Genomic DNA, 23,307 nt, shown 5'->3' with positions numbered 1-23,307 from the left:
TCATCATCTAACCATACTCCAACCGCTCTCCGCAACGCATACATTTCGCAGATAGTATCAATCTCCTTTATGTTACTGTTATTGAACAAAGATGGTGAACCATTATTATTAACTGCCATTTTTCTTCTTACTGGAGCCATGTGCTATCGTATCTTATCGAATTAATAATTGAAATAACACCAAACAAACAGACACACTAAGATACGAAAAGCAAACAGAACTACGTAATATTCAAGAACATTGTCAATGATAACTTAAAATAACACTTATCTTATCAGGAGCTCTCAACAAACACTACCTAATATAAAAATTATATATATATATATATATATATATATATATATATGTGTGTGTGTGTGTGTGTGTGAGAAAAGAGTTTAAATGATTTTTATGAGATGCTTTTTGATGTTGTAAATGTACAGAGAATGGAATTAAATATCTCATTTGCCAGAATATTTTAATAAGTTGTTTGTCTGCAATAAGGCTTTTCCTTTATTAGATTGTTGCTACTTGATAATTCATTTTTGGTGCCAAACATAGATTGAAGGCTTTTTTGAAGTCCAGGAACGTTGCTATATGCTAAACAGATTTTAGCATTTTTTTTTTTTAATTGTATTAATAAAATACAGAATTTGATACTTGATTCTAGATTCTTTTGGAATTCTGTTTCTTTACCGTTTAAGTTAATTTTGAAAGGTAATGATGACCTTGCATAAAGTGATAGTTTCTCTCATCTCACACTTATTCTTTTTGCCATGTTCACGCTGGACAACGTTTCACTTCACACAGTAACTTGCTTTACTGTATGTCTTATCCCTTCCATATTGGACTGGTACATTTTTACAAAGTTTTCAATATATACATGTTAGTTGCAATTTTTTTGGTAAAATTTTATTCGTAAAATTAGTACTTGTGAAATGTCTTCATGTTACAGAAAATTTTAAATTGCAGTCAGAACTGATTGCTTTCGAAAGTGGCTTTACATAAATTTGATTTCTGTACTGAATCGCTGCATTATAAACAGATGTTACCATATATTTTCTACAACTGAAAAATTGAGAGAACATTAGTATGCTACACATATTGCCCTTGCTGCTACCAACACAGTCACCAGCTCATTGCAATCAAAGCCCCTCAGTTATTTTGAATACAGAACCATGTACCATTCTTTTTGATATTTTAGAAGCCTTTGCTCATAAAGAATTTTTAAAAGTAAAAAATTAATGCACCAAAATGTATAACGGTCTTCTGGTTTCTAAACCCACAATTTTAGTTCAACTCTTCATACACTAGTGGACATCACATCTAAAAGCTTAGCGATGCTGCCATCAGTGCCCTAAGTCTTGGTCATAATTTTGCCATTGCTCCGAAACATGTACAATACTAGATCTATATATATATATATATATATATATATATATATATATATATATATATATATAATTGGCAAAGGTTAGCAAACTCTCTTCCCTCCCCTCCCTTTACTGGTTATACCACTTCCTATATTAAAAACTCGATCCATTTTTAAAACTTCTATGGAGAAATTAACATTAAATAATACTGATATTTTGGTTAGCTTTGATATTATTATTATTTGTTAATGTAATAGGATGGTAATTTTTGGGCTCTCTGCTACTGTTTGTTTTCAGGGCATTAATTATTGCTGTTTTCCAGTCTTTGAATATTTTCATTGTATTGCGCTTGAGTTTAGTAGAAAGTGTGCAAAGGTTCCGTTTGGTGCTGGTCAGTTGATTTTTTTTTAATCCACTTTGGAAAAGTGTCTTCTAGTTTAGGAACTTGAATTTGTTTCTTGGAATTTTCGTTGATCTGGTCTGACAATGTGCAGGCCTTGGGCTTAATTGTCTAGTTTTGCATTTTTCCATATCATTTGCTAGCTCTGTCTTTGTTTTATTTGGTTTGTGGAAAGTTCCTCTTCAAGAATATTTCTTTTATTGATTAATCTAATTCATTAGTTGTAACAAATAATTTGATGTTTTCTTTATCTGTTTCACATTGGTTTTACCAGTTTGACTGCAGTTATAATAAAAGTGTGCCTCTTCATAGTGTTACGACATGTTAAAATGTTAAGATCTATCTGTCATTTTTCCTGACATATCTTCTAGCAGTAAAGCAGGGACATGAACAGAGACAACCAAGTTGTTCCTCTTTATCGATCCTTGATATGAACTCCATCTTGACTACTGCATGCAGATCTGGGCACCAGAGTTTCTTGGTTAGTTAGAGAGGATCCAGAGGCAAGTGACCAAGAGGGTGGCAGATCTATGGAATGGACCTTACGAGAACAGGTTGAAGATTTGTGGGTTACAGAAACGAATTTGTGAAGAGTTTTTACAAGATTATTATTATTCAGGCCTCCATGGAATCAAAAGACTCATCGTGGGAGGTCCTTCCTAAGAAACACAAAGTCTATCAAGACTCATCGAGGGGAAGTCGCCCCTAAGAAACACAAAGTCTATCATACCACTCCTTAAACTCATTGACCGTTCTCGCTCTCACCACTCCATCAGGAAATGCATTCCATGGTTCAACCACCCTCCATGCAAAGAAACCACTCCTCACTCTCTTGCTCAGTTTCCTTTCGTAACTTCCAGGGATGGCCTCTTGTCATCACTCCTTCCCGCTGTTCAACCAAGCGAAAGAACTTCCCAGTGTCAACCCTGTAACCAACTTTCAACAGTTTAAAAGTCTCAATCGTATCACCTCTCCTTCTTCTATCCACCAAACTCTGCAGTCCACATCCCTCGGCCGATCCTCATAACTATCATTGTACAGTCCTGAAACCATCTTTGTTATCTGCCTTTGTACCCTTTCCACAGTTAATTTATCCCCTTCAAATCCTGGGGACCAAATCTGAGAACAATAGTCCAAGTGTGGTTTGATCAGGGTCTTATACAACGGAATGATAACTGTTTTATCTCTGCAGGTCAGCGTCCTTTTCATTATTGCAGCAATCCTCTGTGTTACCTTCACCACCTTTGCAATATGTCCCCTAAATTTCAGGTTTCTATCAATCATCAACTCCAGATCTCTTGTCTCCCTTACTTCCTCCAGTATAACTCGTTCCATAGAGTATGCAGCGTCCCATTGATGTATTCCAAACCTCAAGACCTTACATTTTGCTGCATTAAACCAATACTCCCATTCATTTGCCCATCTATCTTGCTTATTCAAATCCTCTTGCAGGACTGCTGCATCTGCACTATTACTAATAAGCCTTCCCAGCTTCGCATCATCCTCAAACAATTGAATATCCCCTTGCAATCCACTGGCAATGTCATTGATATAAAGGTTAAACAATGTAGGTTCCAGTACTGAGCCCTGTGGGACCCCACTTGTAACCCTCTGCTTCCTTGAAACTGCCCCACCATACACAGCTCTCTGATACCTATCGGACAGCCAATTCTGAATCCAGTTGACCAATCTGACATCCAGACTCATGTGCTGCAACTTAAATATCATCTTATCATGTGGCACCCTGTCAAATGCTAAGTCTAAGAAAAGGGCAGTATATGCCTTTCCCTCATCTTATGCTCTTGTAACTTTATCATAAAAGGCTAGCATATTACTAAAACAAGAGCGCCCCTTCACAAATCCATGTTGACTCTGACAGATAGGTAACATTACCCTCATCTGCCCAATGCTGTATACTGTCCTTCACTACTTTCTCCAAGATCTGACTAACTACTGATGACACACAAACTGGCTTACAATTAGACATTTCCAGTCTGCTACTGCTCTTATGCAATGGCACTATCTTACCTTCCTTCCATTCTTTTAATACCATTCATGTAGTCAGACTTTCATTGAAAAGCCAGTCAAAGGCACTGTCAATTCCCTAGCACATTCTCTCAAAACTAGTGGAGAAATACCATCCAATCCCACAGCTTTACTGACATCCAGAATACTCAGTATTTGAAACACACTCTCCTCCTGTACCTATAAACCTCGAACCTGCCCAATCCCTCTAGCATTAAAACTGACTCCTCCAGGATGAAATACTCCAATAAAGTGTTCATTGAACAATTCCACTATGTCCTCTGCATCAGTCACTCTATTCCCATTTTTATCCCACAATGTCATTCTTCCACAGTAATTTCTCCTCCTACTGGCCACATACTAAAAAATTCCCTAGGATTTTCTTTGGGTCTTAGGGCCAATCTCCTCTCATATTCCAGTTTCATCTTCCTTACCATACTATTCACTCTTCTGGCCTGTGTCTTATACTCTTGATGCATCTTCACTTCACCTGTCTCCTTATATCTCTTCCATAGCCTTAGCCTCTTTTTCGCATGCAGTTCCTGTTTAATATTGTTTGTCATCCACTTTACTTCAAATTGTGTCCTCTTGTTTACTCGTGGTATACAACTTACCATTGCTGCTAACAAATATTCTTTCATAATTTCCCACGCACTAATAATATCCCGGCCTTTCAATTCCTCCATCCATGAAACTTCTCCAAGTTGACATCTTAGACTATTATAATCACCTGCCTTATAATTTCACATACGTTCCCTTCTCTTTGATACCCCTGCATGTCTATTCATTTTCCAAGTCAAAACCATATGGTCACTCTCCCCAACTGGTGGGAGAGATGTCATCTCAGTTATTATCAACTCTTCTGATGCTATAACCAAATCCAAAACTCTTGAACTTCTTGTTCTCTCTATTACATGTTGCCTAAGACATTTGTCCCTCAAGAATTCTATTAATTCCATTCCCTTATTGCTACATGCATCTTCCTCTCCCCAATTTATACTACTCTAGTTAAAATCTCCCATAACAATCATTCTTCTTGCACTTGCCAAACTCAGCTGTCTAAACATTTCCTGGTCCCCACCCTCTGTGCTCCTGGGTCTGTAGCAACACCGCACTAAATATCCTGTCTTGCCCACCTCTACCTCACACCATATGCTTTCAAACTCATTAGTGCCACTGCCTTCCAAATTCTCCACTCTTAGAGGACATAAGTCGTCACTTATCATAAGCAGTACTCCACCACCATGCTTTCCCTTCCTATCCTACCGAAAAATGCTGTATGCTGCTACTTCTCTTCCTGTTTTTATATCCTCTTCTGTCAACCACGTCTCAGTGATCCCAATAATCTTTGATCAACCTGATGCTATCAGCACCACCAATTCCTCTCCTTTATTCTGGATACTCCTGGCATTAGTATAAAGCATAAAAATGCCACTGTTTCTATACCCAGCATTATCCCCTCTAGACTCCACTGGGCTCAGTGTTAGCTGATGTCGTCCCCCTTCTCCCAAGTACCCATTCCCACAAGAGGCCACCCCTGCTACCATCGTCCCTCGGACACACTGACTTGTTCAGAACAGCAATCACTCCAGTGAATCCTACATCCTTCCTCATTCAAATGTAAGCGATCTCTCGCATACAATTCCTCTCTCTCCTCAAACGCACTCCAAGCATCCATATATTCCATTTCTCTCTTGTTACACATTCTAGCTATTATGTCATTCAAATTCAGAGGAAATTTTTCAGAACATGTCTGGTCTGGTGGTGAGAGAACCAGGGTGCCATCCATAGAAACTGAGTAAGAGCGTAGCTAGCAAAGGTGTTAGGACTAGGTTTTTTTGCTTGGAGAGTAGTGAATCAGTGGAATAGGCTGAGAGACTGTTGTGGGTGCTATGACTGTGAATGAGTTCAAAGCAAATGATAATAGATACTGCACAAATGTTTGATAGTTCTTGACATGATGTTTAGCACTTCCCTCAATGAATCTTAAGGACTCCTTAGAGTTGCCCATAATAATAATAATAATACATCGTACACTAAACACTGTCCAAGTTGTGAACATGCCCTGTTTATTCATTGCAGTGAGTGTAGCAATATAGTTTCATTTATTTATCATCATTTCACAGAGTGAGCAGATTTTTCTGCTATAATTTTTTGTGGATATTCAAGACATGATGTTGCATTGACAATATTGAACAGTAAGGACATAATTATTAAAGTTAGCTTGCTTTATATATCCTTTAAAGTCGATGTAAATTGATGTATAATTATGATGTAATTATAGGATATTTATAGTGTCTCATAATTTCATATTTCTCTTAATATTGCAACTGATAATTTATGAAACTACAAAATTCTCCTCTGAAGGAAACACTTTTTTTTTTTTCAAGTACCAAAGTCTTTATTTTAGGGCTCTTTTAAAAAAAAAAAAAAGTTTTGTTTTTGAAAAATATATACCTTATGAGATTAATTCTTCTTCTTATTGTGCTATCTTCTATCGAAGGTCAGCGACCATCTTGGCGAACAAACTGCGCTCTTGTGTTAATCTGAGCAGTTGTGCACTGCTCTTTCCTGTCCACGTCTTGATGTTGTCAAACCATGATATTCTTTTTCTTCCTCTAGTTCCTTTGCCATCAATTCTTCCTACCAAAATAGTTTGTAGAAGTTGGTATGAGATTAATTAATTATCCTAGTATTGAAAATATGTTTTATGTTCAGTTTTGATAGAGAGAGAGAGAATCAGACTTCTAGATTTAGTCTTAAATGCATAATACTTTATATTTGGAACATAGATAATATCGTGCTTCAATATCACCAAAGTATTAATAGGATGTGTTGCATTTACTATAACATTTAATTAATAGCATTGTTATCTTAGTTATATTAAGATATAATCTTAATATAACTAAGATAACGAAGATTTTCTTAAAGAACTCATTCAACTCTTAGTTCAAACACCCTCCCCCCCCTTCCAAGTTAATATTAAATTAGTTTATATTTCTCTTGGAAAGAGAAATAAACTGTCCTTATGCAGTTCATTTCTATTTCTTTATTGTATCTTAGTTTCTTTTAAGTTCTTTATTTGTATCTTTCAAATTATGCTTGAATACTATAACTAAAACATTATTCAGTTACACTAATTAAAATGAAATCAGAATTTTTTTAATATGAAGGCATAAACCATAAAAGTAAAGAAAAAAAATGTTTGGAAAGGCATACAGATTAATATGAAAAATTCACAATAAATTTGTTTGTCTTTGTTCTAAAATCTTCTAAACTAATTTTAGGTTTAGCAAATCTATACTATCATTATTGAATTGAATAATGTATACAATATATTATATATACAATATATTATTCAATTGTTTCAACTTCTGTTTCAAGTATAACTTGAAACAGCATCGCCACTGTAGTAAAACTGTATTGAAGAAGTGTTATACTTCCTTAATTTATTAGCCAGGTGTATTTAACCTGCTTATGAATGTTTTCTATGAATTTAGACAAATTTCTGCCATCTCTTCACTACATTATTTAATTCTTGTTAGCAAATTATTTGTGTTAAAAGAACTTATTCAACTCAGAAAAACCAAACCAATTCTTAAATTAGTTTTTAACGAGACCTCTGTTATTGTTATGCCAATAATTGCCTACAGAATTTATACAAAATATACAGATACATGCATGATGTATCTAATGATACACAATTGTTAGTCATGTGTATTGTTTTTTTCATTTTTTTTTTTTTAAACAATGGTTGTTAAAGTGTTCAGATCTTTTTGTGTAGTTTTCCTGATGATGTATCCTCATTCCTTTCCTTTCAAAACATGTTGAAATTTCTGTAATTTTATTTATTTATTTCTTAAATGTGTTATTTATTTATTTCTTAAAGTGGGATGTATGCATTCCCGAATGAGGCTGGAATTTGGATTGAAAGTGATAGTGGTGGGAGAATGTGCAGAAAGTGTAAGCAAAGTGAGGAGTTGAAGTATGTGTCAGGTAGTGAGATAGTTATGGTTGAAGAAAGCCAGAATTGCCAGAATGTGAGTGAAAATAGTGGCTTGATAGAGAATTGCGATGTACAAGATGGCAATGAGAGCGGTGATCTAAGAAAGAGTGAAAGCAACCATACTGAGAGAGAAAATGGTTTAAATGATAAAAATAATGAGGAATTATTTGTAGGAAGTGAGATCGCTACGTTGTTCGCAGTGATACAAAATGCCCAGCGGCAATTAGAGTACTTGCAAAACTCTTTCCAGAGTGATTCGGCTAACGTAAAAAAACAATGCAAGAATGAGAGAGTTTCTGAAATGAAGGAAAGAGTGTTGTATGGTGACTTTATTAAGAGGGATGATAGATGGCAGTGTAACTAAATCGTACTTACCGGGTGCGAAATTTAAGGATGTAAGTGAGAGTATTAGAGTGCAAAAACAGAGGGTGAAAGAATTAATAATTGTGGCGGGTACGAATGAATTGAAAGGTGATAAATTTTTTATGAGAGAGGACTTGAAAGTATTGTTAAAGGTAGCGAAAGAAAAGAGTGACAGAGTTAGAATGATTAGTCTATTGCCGCGGTATGACAGAGAGGAGTTTAGGAGAGGGCCATAATCGCAAATGAGCATAGGTTATGCATATGCATAGGTTATGCAGACGGTGTGGTGTGGAATTCGTGGACATGTGGAATGAGTTTGAAGGGTGAAAGGACTTATACAAGATGGATGGCCTGCATTTGAATGGACTTGGTGTGCGGAGACTGGAAAGAGTGTTGCTGAATGAAGTGAAAATGGATGTGCAAAACCAAGGAAACTAGAACTACCAAGGAGGGGGGGGAATGGATATGCAGGCATCAGTGAGACAGATGAGTGTAAGAATGTATATAATGTACCCGAGCCAGCACTAAGGACAAAAAATGGGAATGGGTCATTTAGAATAACGCATCAATATAGGGATGGGACTAAGGGATCACTGCATTTCATGTATACTAATGCCAGGAGTATTAGAAACAAGAAGGAAGAATTTTTGGCCTTGATTGGATCTTCCTGGCCACAGGTTATTGGCATTAGTGAAACATGGCTGACGGAAGAAGATATAGTTAGTGGGATAGAATGTGTAGGTTATAGTGTGTTTAGGAGGGACAGAGAGAATAAAATGGGGGGAGGGGTATTATTGATGATAAGCTGATGAACTGTAGCCAAGGAGAATTGAAGTTGTATCGCATGATAGTGAAAGGAGCTCATTTGAGGCTATTTGGTGTGAGATTGAGACTGGCAGAATAAAATATACAGTTGGGGTCTGCTATAGACCAGGTGATGGAATAGATGGTGGAGATAGTATGCATAGGGAAATTGATGAAATGAGTGGAAGGAGGGTAATTATTATGGGGGATTTCCACTATGGTAACATTGATTGGAAGGAGGAGAGGACACATGTGAGGAAGGAAAAGGATTTTATTCAATTATTAAGGGATAACTATCTGAGACAGCATGTAATTGAAAATACTAGGGGTGTGAGAGTGCTTGACCTGGTAATAGCATCTGAGAATTTGACTGTAATGAATATGACCATGTTGCCACCTATTGGTGAGAATGATCATAAGGTCTTGACCTGGGAAGTGGCTAAAGGTGTGGAATTTTCGATTAAGACAGGGTATATGTGGAATTACCGTGCTGGCAAGTATGACAAGCTTAAGAGATTGCTTGGATCAGTGCCATGGCATGTACAACTGCAAGGGCTGGACGTCGATAGAGCATGGGAAGTGGTCAAGGAGCATTCACAGGAGGTAATGGCTGATTGTATACCTAGGGTCCAAATAGTAAAACAAGTAGGGGGTAAATGGATGAATAACACCATTAAGCTTGAGCTGCAAAAAAAGAAACAACTGTGGAGGGAATTTAAAGAAAGGGGTGACCTGCAGGCACATGAACGGTATAAAGTGCAGACCAGAAAGGTAACGAGTGTGGTAAAAAAAGCAAAAGCGGATTATGAAAGGAAACTAGCTTTGCAAGCAAAAGAGAATCCCAAACAGTTCTTTCAGTATGCTGCAAGCAAGAAAAAAACTGTACATGGCAAAATGATTTTAAGGAATGACGATGGTAAGGAGGTCACTGAATCAGTCGATATAGTGGAGTTACTGAGAGCGCACTTTGCAAAAGCATATCATCCAGGTGGTGACATTGAAAAAATGAAGGAACCATTAATTTATACGGGAATAGTGATGAATGAAGTGGAGGTGACTAGTCTATTACAGAACCTTAATGTGAACACATCTGTGGGATTGGATGGTATACCGGCATGGGTCTTGCATGAAGCGGCTAAAGAATTATCATTGCCCTTGACCATGTTGTTTAATCTGAGTTTCAGGTCCGGTTTAGTCCCGAAGGTGTGGAAAGAGGGGAAAATAGTTTCACTGCATAAAGGAGGATCCAAGACTACGGTTGCGAATTACTGAACGATCAGCATATCAGGAGTCGTTGTCAAGGTCTTAGAGAAAGTAGTCAAGGGAAAAATACAGGAATGGATTGATGAAAACAAGATACTGTACAGGGGACAGCATGGCTTTGTGAAGGGTAGATCATGCTTCAGTAACTTGCTCAAGTTTTATAACAAGGTGACGGCTGAACTGGATAAGGGAAATGGGTTTACAGTGATACTGCTGGACCTGGCAAAGGCGTTTGACAGGATACCACATGGAATTGTGGTATCCTGTCAAACGCCTTTGTTTGACAGGATACCACATAAACTACTACATATGGGAATGGATATAGGATATAGGATAGGTGGTTGGTTGATGGAGAGATATCAAAGAGTAGTTTATTCAGGAGTAGAGTCCAAAAGATGGCCTGTGACTAGTGGTGTGCCTCAAGGTTCTGTTCTTGGACCACTGCTGTTTAATCTGTTCATTAACGATATAGGGAAGGATCTAAGTGGAACAATTCATTTGTTCGCTGATGATGCAAAAGTTGGTTAGGGCAATAGTGAATGCAGAAGATGTCAAAGTCTTGCAGGATGACTTAGATAGATTGGAGTTCTGGGCTAAGGAGAATGGATGTCAATTTAATGTGACAAAATGTAAGGTTATGCATTTTGGGGTGAAAAGATTAGCAGCAGTATACCACATTGGTGGAACTGTACTCCAAGAGATTGATGAGGCCAGGGACTTGGGAGTGTTGGTGGATAGGGAGATGAAGTTTAGGGGGCACATTGCAAAAGTAGCTAAATCCGCTCATCAACTCACTTGGGTGTTGAAAAATACCTTGACGAGCAGAGACAAGCAAGTTATTGTACCTCTGTACCGAGCCTTGATAAGACCTCATCTCGACTACTGTGCCCAGATTTGGTCACCTCGGTTCCTTCTTGATGGGGAGGAGGTGGAGAGGATCCAGAGGCGAGTGACTAAGATGATAACAGGTCTATGGAATGAACCATATGAGAACAGGTTGAAGATTTGTGGGTTGCAGAAACTAGTTGATAGGTGGAGGAGGGGAGATATGATTGAAACATTCAAATTGCTAAAGGGATTCTTAGGATTAATTCAGAGGATATTTTTGAGATCAGGACTGGTGGTGGGAGGACTAGGGGACACCTATGGAAGCTGGGCAAGAGTGTGGTTAGCAGGGGTGTTAGAGCTGGGTTCTTTTCTTTTAGAGTGGTAAATGAGTGGAATAAGCTGCCAAAGTCTGTTGTGAGTGCTATGATGGTGAACGAGTTCAAGACAGGGTATGATAGATACTGTGAGAATGTAATCGCATAGTTGTGTGGACATGATGTTTAGGGCCTCCCTCGATGAGTCTAAGGACTCCTGGAGTAGCCCGAAATAATAACAATAATAAATATCTACAAGCGTACTCTGAGTTATTTATTTTTGTAGTTTTTAATAAGTTCAGTTTTCTGGCATGATGAATTGCATAATTTTGCCCCATCATGGTTTGAAGAGTGGATGGCACCCATTGCTCCTACCAGTGAGCAGGTAGTGCATTCAAATCTCAGTGTGGTATGGCTGTTTGAAAATATTTTAGTAATAGATGTTTTCATTACCCATTTTGATATGCCTTGAAACAGTACTCTTAATCACTAAAGTTGACTTCCTAGATTATCTGATCCTTAGCCCCATCTGCATTATTAAGCGTATGATCATTTATTATTTTATTTTATTTTTTATATGACACCTAACTTTTGTGGATTCGGTTAAAAAAAATTTTAACCATTAAATTATATGCTTGAATGCAGCATTGATAATTTTGAGTATACAGTATTCATATGAAGTCAGATATAAGTGCCTCAGTAGTGTAGTTGGAATAACAGATGGTTTCAGTTCTTATTCCAACATAAATCTTTATATGGCTTTCTTAGTTGAAGATGAGTTGTTGGTCTCATGTTGTTGTTAAGTCCATTGAAGAACTTGTAGATATGATTGGATTTGTAGATGTATTTTGCTTGTTGTTTATGGTCTATGATTATGTTGGTCTCATAGAGAGTTAGTATAGTTTTGGTTTTTTGCACCTGGAAAGTCAGGTACAAAAACTTTTCCTTTCCTTTCCACATAACAGGCACACCAGCCAGTGATCTTGTGCATTTAATAGATAGTACTGCATAGTGTGTAATAAATAATGGTGGTTGAATAGGGACTGTAGAACTAGTTTGAAATAGTGAGGATTCACTATATTATATTCCCCTGATTTATTATTATTATTCAGGAGACCTCTATGGAATCACAAGACTCATGAGAGGCCCATCCTCTTGCAGTGAGTCTTGAACATTACATGAGTGATGTCATGTTCTTTGTAGTACTAAATAATAATGATGTTTTTTTTTAAATTATATTTTTAATATCAGTTCAGTCATGTACGCATTTAGAAAAGTGCTTACTTGTTTCGAAAGTTGTTTCATGTAGGGATTTGAACTTTGAAATTGATATGCATTTGAAGAGTATTTTATAAAAGCTCAGCTATTATGTGTTAGCTCTTTTTTAGCAACATGTGCAAATTTAGGAATTAGCCGCACCATAGGTTAAGAAGAATCTGTGAGCAAAGTGTATAATTCCACATCAATTAATTTTAAAGTCCAATATAGCGTCGTCTTAAAGGACGTTACAGTGAGTCTTTAATCCTTTATCCAAGTGTGCACAAACTTTGTTTGCACACACTTGGATAAAGGATTAAACTAAATTTATTATAGTCTGACCAAGTGAAAAATAAACTTTCAACATCTTTCTCTAAATCCAGAGTAATTTAATAAAAAGGTGGCATACCGTTTGGCAGCTCCTATAGGAGAAGATGACCTTGCTAATGCTTCTTCCTTGGTAATAAAGAGACCTCAATAAAGGTCGAAACTAGTCTGGGTAGTGGCCCTTCCCTTAATGCATAACATTATACATATCAGCAAGGAGATGTGTTTTGCATTATGGGAGATACTGAGATAGGAGTGTTGGTAGCTTGCTCCACCTTTGCAAGGAGTTGCTCGGTGTTGTACCACTTTACCCCAGTCCTGAAGATACTTTCAGGCGCAAACTTTGTTTGCACACACATAGATAAAGGATTAAACTAAATTTATTATTATTCTCAACCTGTGGTCTGTGACGATGGGACAGGTGGTCTGCAGGCAGACTTAAATTAATTAAATAAATATATATTTTTTAAGTATAATTTCTGGGAAATTCCCATGCTACTCCTCTAAAACACTATTAATATAATTAACGGCGCCTGTTTTTGTTTAGGAGTGTCCCTTATATTTAATACATTGGCTAACATAACTCAAAAGGGGTATATATATATAATTTAGGACATTACGGGCGAGTGTAGAAGGATAATGTACATACCTTGATTTTGGTTTAAAGATGCCTTCTAAATCTAAGCTCTTGTGGAAGGGGGGGGGGGGGGGGCGGAAAGAGAGGGAAAGAACATGGGGATGTATTTGGGACACGGGAAATAAGTTTGGGAACCCGGGTTACTATTAATAATATATATATATATATAAATATATATATATATATATATATATATATATTATTTTGTTGTGGGGAGATGGGGGGGGGGGAAGGAAGGGGAAGGGTATCCTTATGTGGAAACTGGGGCAAGGGTTTTTACGTGGTGTGGACCCTTTTCGGTCATCGTCTGACCATCGTCGGAACTTTGTGGGAATGACTGGAGGGCTATGTCAAGGCTGCAAGATGTGTCTGCCAAATTTGGGCATTTGTTGTCGCTAAATGGCCGGAGGCGTGGCTTAATTTGTAAGTTTTGGATCGTCCAACATTCGGAAATTAGGTAGGGGCGGTGGACGTTGATAGACCTTCACACCTTCTACACTCGCCCGTAATGTCCTAAATTATATATATGTACCCCTTTTGAGTTATGTTAGCCAATGTATTAAATATAAGGGACACTCTTAAAAAACAGGCTAAAATAGCCGTTAATTATATTAATATATTTTTTAATTATCCAAACAAAATAACATACATACATACATACATTGTATGTATGTATCTGCTTTTTGCATATGACCTAGTTCTGCTTAGCTCTTCCACAGATGACCTCCAGCGGACCCTGGATAGGTTTGTAGCTGTTTGTGCATACGCCGGAATGAAGATCAGTGTGACCAAAACAAACATTTGTGGTCTCAAGACAACCATCCCAGTGCACTCTACATGTAAGTGGAGTCCCAATGAGGCAGGTGGAGAAGTTTAAATACCTTCGGCCCATATTCATGAATGATGGAAAATGGGCCATAGAGTTAGATACTCGAATTGGCTTAGCAAGCTCAATACTGCGGGAGCTTGGCCGTTCGGTAGTATTGAAGTGGGAGTTAAACCAGAAGGCAAAGCTGGCTGTCTTCAATACAGTCTATGTCCCCATCCTCACGTATGGTCATGAGATTTGGGTAATGACTGAAAGAATGCTGACACGAATCCAAGCAGCTGAACTGGGGTTCCTTCGAGGGGGTTGCGGGGCTAACAAGACTCGACAGAGTCAGAAGCTCTGCAATTCGGGAAACCCTCAATACTCAACCGCTGCTTCTCCGTGTTGAGAGATCACGGTTACGTTGGCGAGCACCTGGTAAGAATGCCAAAAGAGAGGCTCCCTCAGCAGGCCCTCTTTGCCAAGCCAGAGAGTGGGAGGCCACGTGGAAGGCCAAGGACTCGCTGGATAGATTATATCCAAAACCTTGGGTGGACACCTTTGGAAATCCCACCAGAACACCTGAGCTTGGTGGCAGAGAATCGTGTCCATTGGAAATTCGTCTTGCTGCTGTTGCCCCCACAACCCAATTAGGAAAGGTGGGCCTTGAAGATGTATGTATATTTTTTATTTATCCAAACAAAATAAATTAAAATTAAATAAGTAAAAATTATTGAAATCAAATGAAGACTTAAAAAAAAAAACAAGTAGCATCACAATGTTCAAAGGTGGAAGCAATAAAATTGTATTGTTGTTCACTTCTCCCCTCTTTTATTATTAGTCATTCTGCCACTAAATTTGTAGTGACAGAATGACGAATAATAAAAGAGGGGTGAAGTGAACAACAATATAGTTTTATTGCTTCCGCCTTCCCTTGCTGTTTTGTCAGATTTGAAGTGAACATGTGTTATTTACATTTCAACCAATTGCTTGTTTATTGATTTTTATTATTGAAGGTTTCCCTACTTCAACCAAGGCTCAGTAATCTTCAAAAGTGCCGAGTGATACTTGGATAAAGTGTGTCGTGAGTTAACCCCAGTATTTATATATTTTTCGGAAACATTTTTTAATAATGGAAAAGTGGTTTAGATCTAGGACACTGAAAAGAAGAGCAAATGAAACAGGTGATGCTAACCCTAATTGTGGTACACATCTTGTAACGGCGAGTAAATCTGATACTATTGAAGTAGAAGAAACAAGCAGTTCAAAGAAAAAATACAGTAGGAAATATAACAGTTCATATTTGGAATTCGGGTTTACTTGGTGTGGAGATGAAAGTGAACAGAAACCTCAATGTATTTTGTGTTATGAAGTATCGTCGAACGAGTGCATGAAACCTGCGAAATTCCAACGACATTTAGAAACCAAACATTGTGACGTGAAAAATAAACCAATTGAATTTTTTCAGCAAATCTTAGGACATTAAATCATGGGAAAGATATAGTTTTGGTCATGGATTCCATTTATAGGAAGCCACTGGAACCATCCTATCTCTTAAGTTAGCACATAGCAAAAACAGGGAAACCTCATTCTATCGGAGAAAATTTGCTACTTCCAGCTATAAAAGATGCGGTAAAAACTATGTTTGGCAACAAGTTGCTAAAAGATGTTAATGTGATTTCTCTTTCAAATGACACTGTCGATCGCAGAATTAATGATATGTCAGGTGACGTAGAATCTGAGTTAATCGAAATAGTTAAGAAGAGCCCTTATTATGCATTACAAATAGACGAGACTACTGATGTTACAAATGATGCGCAATTAATATGCTACATAAGATATGCGCATGATAACAACATTCATGATGGTATTCTGTTTTGCAGAACTTTGCCATCCCGAACAACTGGAGAAGAAATATTTCACACTCAATAATTACATAATACACAAAGGGATCTAGTGGGAAAAATGTATAGGTTTCTATTCGGATGGAGCTCTCACCCTGATAGGCAGACATAGTGGGGTTATTTCTATGGTCAAGGAAGTAACTCCAGATATGAATTGGGTACATTGTTTCATACATAGGGAAGCGTTAGCCTCCAAAGGAATGCCATCACAATTTAAAACTGTGCTATACAACGCTGCCAAACTAGTTAATTTTATTAAGGCTCGAATGTTAAATAACAGGTTATTTTCAGTACTCTGCAATGAAATTGGCAGTGAATATATACAACTTTTGCAGCTTTCCAGTGGCAAAGTACTAACAAGGTTATTTCAATTAAGGCACGAAGTTTTATTATTTTTAAATTAATGTAATTCTGATTTTGCATCATTCCTTGTTGACGAAGCATGGTTATTAACACCATCCTATCTTTCAGACATTTTTTCAAAATTAAATGAACTAAATCTCTCCCTTCAGGAAAATTCTTTAACTGTTCTTGATGCCTATGACAAAATAAAGGCATTCAAGAAAAAACTGGTTTTATGGATTGATTATGTAAAAGACATACAATTTGCACTTTTTCCAACATTGGAATCCTTTTTAGTTGAAAATGATCTTTTTGTTGTGTCTGAGTTTCTGGAAAGGGTTTGTGACCATCTCAAAACTCTGAAACAGAATTTTGAAACATATTTTCCAAATAACTTTTATGAGAAATTTCTGTGGGTTAGCAATCCATTTCAGGCTTACAGTCACAAGAACGATCTTTTGTTATCGAAAAAAGAACAGTTAATTGAGCTTTCAAGTGACAGTTGGCTTAAAATGCAATTCCGTGATTTTGGTTTGGCTTGATTTTGGATCTCACCTTCAGTGAGAAGTGAATTTCCCCAATTATCTTAAGAAGCACTGAAAATTGTCATGCAGTTTTCTACAATATCTTTGTGAGAAAGGATTTTCATCGCTCCTTCAAATGAAAACAAAATATAGAAATCGTCTTTGTGTGTGCCTATCTTCGACTGAAGTTGACCAATATTGAGCCATATATCCAGCAGTTCTGCATGGGCCGAGAAGCTCAACAATCTCATTAAAAGTAAGTAGTAACATAATTATATCATATTATTTATTTGTTTAATAAAAATTAAAACTTTGTTTAATGATGATACACTTTTAATCTTTTACTTCCAATTTAATTATGTTTCCATATGTACTTAGAATTGGTCCGTAGAATTGTTTTAGGCATTTTACTGGTTCTTGAGCTTAGAAAGGTTGAGAATCATTGCTCTAGGTGGTGGATGACTGTCATTGCCCTGTAAAATACCACCTCCATGCTTGTTAGAGGCAGTAGTGTCAGATACATCTTTAGCCTTCAGAGCAAGGGTTCTGGTTTCTGTTTCTTCCAGGACAGGCCAAGACATGCTCAGAGATCCAAAACTTCTTCCTTTTTGAAGGTACATCAGTACCTTCAAAATGGTGGAGCCACAGCTCAGTCCCAGTTATAAATGGGTTTGAACCTGTCACTAATGAGACTGATGGCTGATCAGTTGGAGCATAATCCCACTGCCATACTCTCTACCAGGTTATTGCTGAAGGACACGTTTAAGTAGTAGTAAGGAGGAACTGTCAAGGCCATGTTATGGCAAGGAGACTGGTTGCTATCTGTATGGATGGAGTCTCTCTCCTCCTTACTGCTTGTCCCTGTTGTATCCTTTTATCTAACCCAAAATGAAATGTACAAAAACTGACTTTGGCATGAGACAAGGCTTGGCAGATTATGGAATCATTTGAAATTTGACTTCTGTTTGAGTAAACTTGAACAAAAATGGTTTCATGTCCACTTCAAAATTGTAGCGATTATTTTTTGTGGTATCATTAAATTCCTGATATGTACCCTTACCCTCAAGAGGTGCACAGGATATAAGTTTCCTATTCAAGAAAGAAATTATGTTTTCATTGTTCAGCCTATTTTCATAGTCTTTGTCTTTTTATTGCTGATTTTCATATCAAATTTGCTACAGTGGTTATTCCGAGTTATTCACTTTAGTTATGGAATCCTGCAGAATTGAACTGGATTTACTTAGGAGTATAACACCAGCTGCAAATAAGTAAAGACCTAAGGTCAATGTTTCCAATTTTGATATTAGGTTTAATGCAACTGTCTTTCATAATCTGATTCATATAGTCTATTCAGGGTATCGAGTGCCCCAAAGCCTATCACCTTTCCATATCTGAGGAACATCTGAAACACTAGCTAAAATCTTACAACTACTTTCAGACCATAAAAAAATCATTCCTTATTTACTCCATGTAAGACCAACACAGCCCCTAGACCCGTGTAATTGTTAACTATCCTACCATGGTCTAATAGGCAGGAGAGCTAACGTAAAAATCGCTAAAGAAGAGGACTATATCTATTTTCATCACTAGAGCCACTCTGGACTTGCTGACCATGCTTTGAACCACCACCACAGAATATACTAGAAGAAGGCCACTCTACTCCAACTGTAGCTAATATATATATATATATATATATATATATATATGAGACTATTCCTTGAATCAGCCTCACTCTTAAGAAACTAATCAAACTTCCACAAATTTGGTTGCATGATAGTGCTCCAAATCTGGGAAACTCAGCCTACCAACTTAACAACAAAGAGACCCATTTTAGCCCATGAGGAGGTACTGTTTAGAACTTATGGCTCACATTGGCATGCTTCAGCCTGATTACTCAGTGCCAGTAGGCACATATCATATTGTATACTGTTCCCTGATGATGACAATTTGACTCTGCTTAAATATTGGAAATATTAATTAAATTTATTGTAGTTAATATTGTCTGTTGTAATTTCGTTAAAAAATCGGTTGAACTGCAGCAGATATTAGCATTTAAGTAATTCACATCATGCTGAAGATAGATGTTTACTCAAGGTACCTAATAATAAATACTTATTTGTTATTAATCACATGTATAGTCATTAGCATGTTAAAATTTGTGTTGGCTTGCATCACATGTTTTGACACTTTTGTCAACTGCTCTGTATATAACATTTGAATTTTGACTTAGGAAAATATATGTTTTAAATTTTATCAATAGGAATTAGATGATGAAGCATTGGCACGTAAATTGCATGAAGAAGAACGGCAATCAAGGAGTCGGGCTGTGAAAAAAACCAGCCATGTTAGTATGTTTATTTGCCTGTGCATGTAGGATTTTTATTGTTACTCTTAAATATCACTGACAACAAATAGGAAAATTGACTGAAATTAAAAATGATTATTGTTAACATAATTAGTTTGTATTTGAATCCTTTCAGACATTATATGATCTTAATGACTTTGCAGATAGTGTTTTGATTTTCTTTAAGTTTGTACTTTGGTTGCTCATGCTTTATTATTTTGCTATCCTATTTTCTTTGATTCTTATAATGTATTTAATGGTATAAAACCTACTCTTCAATTTCAGTCTTTAAGCTAGCAGGTCTCAAATGTTAGGCACATATTAAGGTCTACGTTTTAATTTCACATTTTTTATTAATCTGCCAATGTTTAAGGACATTTAAAGAAGATAGTTTCTGTTTGGATAAAGTGGTGCCTCTCATGCCTCTTAACATTATTACACTTGCATTTGATTATAGGTGAAATGTTCATTTACTTACTTGGTCTTTAAAAAAATTAATAATTTTTATTTTTTTCATTTTTAATGGTATTTGTTTATATATATTTTTTTAGAGAATAACCAGATACAAATATATGCATAGACAGGGCTTTTCACCTGAAGGTGAGTGAGTTCGTGTGGAGGCCTCTTCCCCAGGAACTCTGTTTTTTTTTATTTGTTTTTTTATATTATCCTGCAAACTGGCCATCTGAATATGTTTACAAACAATAAAAATACTTATTGGGCAAGGAAGGCAACAGGAAACCACCTTGTTCTATTATTATTCCTTAGTAAAGTAGCATTGTTACCCACCAACAGGAGGTTGAGTAGATGAGACGATATATATATATTGCACAAGAAAATGTTTAATGATAATTATCTTGATATATATCAGATCATTTGGTTTCATTATAACAACATTAATGAAATATGGCAGATTCAAAGCCAGAAAATACAATGAATATACAAATGTCACTTTCGTGGATCAGATGTTCAACCGATTCTTTTCTGAACAAGGAACTATCTGTTATCAGAGCTATCTTTAATTCTAATGGTTATGATACTGTCGATAAAATAATCAAAAATTAATACCTTCATCTTAACCCTCTTGAAGGAGAAGTTTCTAGGATTTATCATCCATATGTTAAAGGGTTTTCAGAAAGAATAGCAAGACTTCTTCACCAGATTCACCTGCAAGTCTCTTTCTGTCCAATGCGTAAACTAAATACCTTCCTTATCCCTCTTTTCTTATCCTGGAGTTTACAGAATCCTTAGCTCTTGTGGCTTATGTTATTATGGACAGACTGATCATTCTGCACAAATTCATCTTGAAGAGCATTGAGAATATTTTTCATTTAAGGAGCCCAATAAATCAGGTTTAGCAAACCATACCTTATCTACAAAACACAGAGTTCAGTGGAATGCCAAAGTTCTACACAAAAGCTATTTTCTTCTGGAAAGACTACAAATTAAGCTGTGAGAAACACATTCACAATCCCAACCTTAACAAAAAAACAATTGCCTTAAATTTTCTCAATTCTGGGAAGTATCCTAACTAATACCATTCATGTGCTTCATAAATTGTAATTAATTATTTAAATTTAAAAATTTTATTAAGTATTTTATTTTTATTTGTTTCCTATCTGATATCTATTAATGCAGATGGAGTTATTCTCCAGCAGTCAATAGCACATATAATATGTGCTATATGCTTTCAGTTTAATTGTTATCTTTGTTGTGGTTATCTTTCTGTATTGAAAATGGCTATGAAACATAGCTGAAAATTCTACAAATAAGCAATTTTATGTAAATTACTTCTGCCATTAATTAGTATTATAATGTATTTCACTTGCATCTTGATTTTTAAATCAATAATTTATAATTTTGTTTAAAAAATCTCATTATTTACAGTTGCTGAGAATAATAATCTCCCATATTTTCTGTAATGTTAGAGCTCTTGTAATAAACATTAACATTTAAAATGACTTATGGATTAGGCACGTCTTTGACTAAAGAATCTATGTTGATTCCATGCTGATCAAATCTGGACTTGTGAGATTTTTGGTATTAGACATAGCTACTGAAGTTTTTCTCAATAGAACAGCTAGTTTGTCCTAAATACGAGAGATAGCATTTGCAAGATGCCTGGTATAAATGAAACCAGGAAGAGAGAGGAATGCAAAGCTCATTTTTGGTGAATACTGAGAAATAGTCAGTTTGTTGATAGAAAGAAGAAGATGTAGATAAGGATATCTTTTTCAGGATTGTTGCAGTTGATTCAGAGATACCAGAGTTGTAGGGAATCAGAACCATACATGTATACACATTGGAGTTATGTGATCTCAGATTATGGGTTTATTCTTTTGAGAAGACATAAGTAGTGTTTTGATGAGTTCTAAATCTGGTAGTGGATGATGTGTAGAATCATGGTGAATATATTTATCAGTGGGGGGGGGTCAGTTTTTGATAAACAGAACTGGATATGATATCTGAGGGAGAACAGTAAAGTAGAATTTCTATGAAGGATAATTTTACATCTTTGCATTTTCTATGCTGAACTTGATACAGGAATGTAAGTAGGGTTATTGATTTGTTGTCGGGGAAATCTGTGTATTTTCTAGATGCACTTGATTGCAAAAATATTATTAGCATAACATAGAGTTTTATGAGTGTAATAAATAGTAGTTGGCTAAAGCAGATGAGAGGGGATCTATGCTGCCTATCCCCTTGTACATTTGTTGTTTTCTCTGTAAAATATTTAATGTCTTACTAAGTCTTAAACCTTTAATACATTTGAAAGGAGGTCTCATGATGATAACTGAAGAGTTTCAGCCAGTGGAACATTTGTGAATAATAATGTGATGCCAAAACTGATAATGATATCGCTGTACCCATAATTTTTTGAGAAGTCAAAAAATTATGGGTAGTACAAAAAACGGATGAATTTTTAATAAACAAGTGGAATGTTCTACATAAGAACTCAAAAGATATGAAATAGATGTCATTAAAAGGATGTGTAATTAAATAGGTTTAAACCTCCCCTGGGAAGATTCAGTGCATTTTAGACTCCAACAAGTTGAATTCACAAAACTCTTGTGAAACATGTTATAATGCCCTACATCTCTAATATCTCAAAACCATTTGCAACAATCTTGAAGAAATTTGTCTTTATGCTCGTATTCTTTTCCATTAACAAACTGTCTACCTGGAAGAGACAAATGCAAAAGGTTGTCGTTGATGGACAATAGCCATTCAACAAAGATAAACATTCATCTCTTTCTTTTCTTTTCTGGTTTTTTACCAGACAAATGTCATCTCTCATATTTTGGATAAATCAGCTATTCTTGAATTAGAAGAGGGTTCGGGAACAGTAATATTACATCAACTATCAGAAATTAAATCTCATCCATCTAGGCTTTTGAGCATGCAGGCAACATACTTAACAGAATCTTTTGGCAAACACAAGCTTAAACCATAGAAGTCATTTTAATTTGAACTCTTATGGAAAGAGAGCACTGTGTTTGACCCCAGTTGAAATGATTGTATATTCTTACTAAAAGTTTGGATGATACTTATTTTCAGAAATGGTAAATAATGAGTTTTATAACATCATATCTCCAGTTTGCATCTTGTTTTATGAAAGCAAAATCCGAAGATGCCGATTAGTAGACCATTTGTACGACATCCTTCTTGCAGTTAGATGGAGCTAAAAATGTTCTACAAAGATTCTGCTTTAAAAATGACATTGTATGCTGTGAATCTGCCTGTGCGTTAAAGAACTCCTAACTTAACAAATATAGATGCCTGGGAGACTATAATCCTACATTTAAATT

At 36.2% G+C, this 23,307-nt stretch overlaps 1 protein-coding gene across 2 annotated transcripts in view; it reads left to right on the top strand.

Annotated features, from left to right (window-relative positions):
• Positions 1-23,307, top strand: part of Non2 (upstream activation factor subunit spp27 homolog Non2) — a 545,408-nt gene that overhangs the window by 150,722 nt on the left and 371,379 nt on the right. For both annotated transcript variants that reach the window (XM_090392284.1, XM_090392283.1), the window contains exon 5: positions 19,415-19,498. In XM_090392284.1, coding sequence (XP_090248410.1) covers positions 19,415-19,498 — 84 coding nt within the window. The remainder of the gene's footprint in view (positions 1-19,414; positions 19,499-23,307) is intronic.

This window comes from Typopeltis vanoorti, chromosome 5 (genome assembly GCF_054136105.1).
Source record: "Typopeltis vanoorti isolate ZY-2024b chromosome 5, IOZ_Tvanoo_1.0, whole genome shotgun sequence".
Taxonomy (NCBI): Eukaryota; Metazoa; Arthropoda; class Arachnida; order Uropygi; family Thelyphonidae; genus Typopeltis; species Typopeltis vanoorti.
Note: the sequence above shows the minus strand (reverse complement) of the source record. Positions and strands in the feature narration are given on the sequence as shown.